The following is a 2,500-nucleotide window of genomic DNA, read 5'->3' as shown; positions in this document are numbered from 1 at the left end:
GTAGCAGCAGCAGTAGCAGTAGTAGCAGTAGTAGTAGTAGCAGTAGTAGTAGTAGTAGCCGCAGCAGTAGCAGCAGCAGTAGCAGTAGTAGTAGTAGCAGCAGCAGTAGCAGTAGTAGTAGTAGCAGCAGTAGCAGTAGTAGTAGTAGCAGCAGTAGTCGCAGTATCAGTAGCAGCAGCAGTAATAGCAGCAGCACCAGCAGCAGCACACACCACAGCAGCAGCAGTAGCATCAGCACCACCACCACCAGCAGCAGCAGTAGCAGCAGCACCACCACCAGCAGCAGCAGTAGCAGCAGTAGCAGCAGTAGCAGCAGCAGCAGCAGCAGCACTACCACCAGCACCAGCAGTAGCAGCACTACCACCACCAGCAGCAGCAGCAGCAACAGCAGCAGCAGCAGCAGCAGCAGCAGCAGCAACAACACCACCACCAGCAGCAGCAGCACCACCACCACCACCACCACCAGCAGCAGCAGCAGCAGCAGCACCAGCAGCACCAGCAGCAGCAGCAGCACCACCACCACCACCACCAGCAGCAGCACCAGCAGCAGCAGCACCACCACCAGCAGCAGCAGCAGCACCACCACCACCACCACCAGCAGCAGCAGCAGCAGCAGCAGCACCACCACCAGCAGCAGCAGCAGCACCACCACCACCACCACCAGCAGCAGCAGCAGCAGCAGCAGCAGCACCACCACCAGCAGCAGCAGCAGCACCACCACCACCACCACCAGCAGCAGCAGCAGCAGCAGCACCACCACCACCAGCAGCAGCAGCAGCATCAGGGTTAAGCCAGTATAAGCTCGCTGCACGGCTTCCTCTGCGGTCGTAACTACACGTTACTAACAAAGCTAGAGATAAAATGTCAATCAGTGCGGTTGATTCAACACAGCTGCGGCTCGCACCGCGCGCCGGCAAGCGAAATTTTTTTTCCCACTTGAGTTCCGGACCCACCATAGATAGTGTTTTGTAATAAATGGTTCTTATATATATGGTTGGATTATAATTAGTGTAAGGGTTCATGTACGGGTTAGTGTTAGGGTTAGAGTTAGGGTTAGCAGGTATTAATTTTACATTGTTGCTTCGAGGAAGTCGAGTGAATGGAGTGCGCTGATTGGCTGTGGTCCGGAACTCAAGTGGGGAAAAAAAATTTTCGCAAAAACTTTTGCGCTCCGACAAGCGGCGCAGCTGTGCGAAGTCTACTGCGTGTACGTCTGTACGTGTCACCTTGTATCAACATGTCACACCGTGTGTACATGTCACCAATGCGGTGACAGTGTACATGTCATAAATTGTCCACATGTCACCCATGCGGTGACAGTGTACATGTCACCAAGTGTCCACATGTCACCCATGCGATGACAGTGTGCATGTCACCAAATGTCCACATGTCACCCATGCGGTGATAATGTATATGTCACCAAATGTCCACATGTCACCCATGCGGTGATAATGTATATGTCACCCCGGGGGATTCCATGACACAGACAGTTACAATAACCTGCCGTAGCGGGTGAGCTAGTGACGTCATCTACACAGACAATCTTTACTTGGGTTTGACACATAGAGACTGACATTTGACATAACGACTCTAGAATAATATAGAAACTCTATTATAAATAAGATATAATAAAAATAAATATATAAATAAAAATAAATAATAAATTATAGAACTCTAGACTATAGAATAATATAGACTCTAACTAGTAGATTATTTATTACTATTATTAATTATTTAACTAGTATATTATTTCAATGGTTTTACATCGCTGGGTGAATGTTTGTGATGATGGTGTTGCCCGCTATCTCATTGTATTCTTCTCTATTATTATTATTATTATTATTATTATTATTATTATTATTATTATTCGCTACATAGTGATGTGAAGGTATGTTGCTCCACGCTGACTGATCCAGCATGACGCACTTTTCGCAGACGAGTTCCATGACGTCGCATGACGTTGCACAAATTACGTCTTACGTCATCTTTAGGCTATTTTTATTTTTTTTATCATTGTAATATTAGGGTTTTACTTTATAACCAATTGCATTTGTTTGTTGCAGCCACGTGGGTGGGAGGAGGTTACATTAATGGAACAGCCGAGGCCGTGTTTACATCCGGGATAGTGTGGTGTCAAGCTCCTTTCGGCTATGCGCTTAGCTTAGTGTTCGGTGAGTAACAGTTCTTTATAATTAATTAATATATAATTATTAGTTGGTGATTTATTCCGTACATCGCCATACCAGCGTTTGTCATATGACACTGCGGTAATAAGAGAAAGAGAAACAGAAAGAGCGACAGGAAAAGAGAGGGAAATAGAGAGAGCGAAAGAGCGAGAGAGCGAAACAGAAAGCGAGTGAAAGAGAGAGAGCGAGAGATCGAAAGGGAAAGAGAGGGAAAAAGCGAGCGAAAGAGCGCGAGAGAGCGAAAAAGAGAGAGAGAAGGATAGGTAAATAGATGGATAGATAGATAGATAGATAGATAGATCGATAGATAGATA

At 46.4% G+C, this 2,500-nt stretch overlaps 1 protein-coding gene across 1 annotated transcript in view; it reads left to right on the top strand.

Annotated features, from left to right (window-relative positions):
* Positions 1-2,500, top strand: part of LOC106819259 (high-affinity choline transporter 1-like) — a gene marked incomplete at its 5' end in the record, with an annotated part of 12,256 nt that overhangs the window by 3,851 nt on the left and 5,905 nt on the right. The window contains 1 exon segment of the mRNA XM_014823905.1: positions 2,064-2,171. Coding sequence (XP_014679391.1) covers positions 2,064-2,171 — 108 coding nt within the window.

Source organism: Priapulus caudatus, unplaced genomic scaffold, assembly GCF_000485595.1.
Source record: "Priapulus caudatus unplaced genomic scaffold, Priapulus_caudatus-5.0.1 Scaffold3053, whole genome shotgun sequence".
Classification (NCBI taxonomy): Eukaryota; Metazoa; Priapulida; class Priapulimorpha; order Priapulimorphida; family Priapulidae; genus Priapulus; species Priapulus caudatus.
Note: the sequence above shows the minus strand (reverse complement) of the source record. Positions and strands in the feature narration are given on the sequence as shown.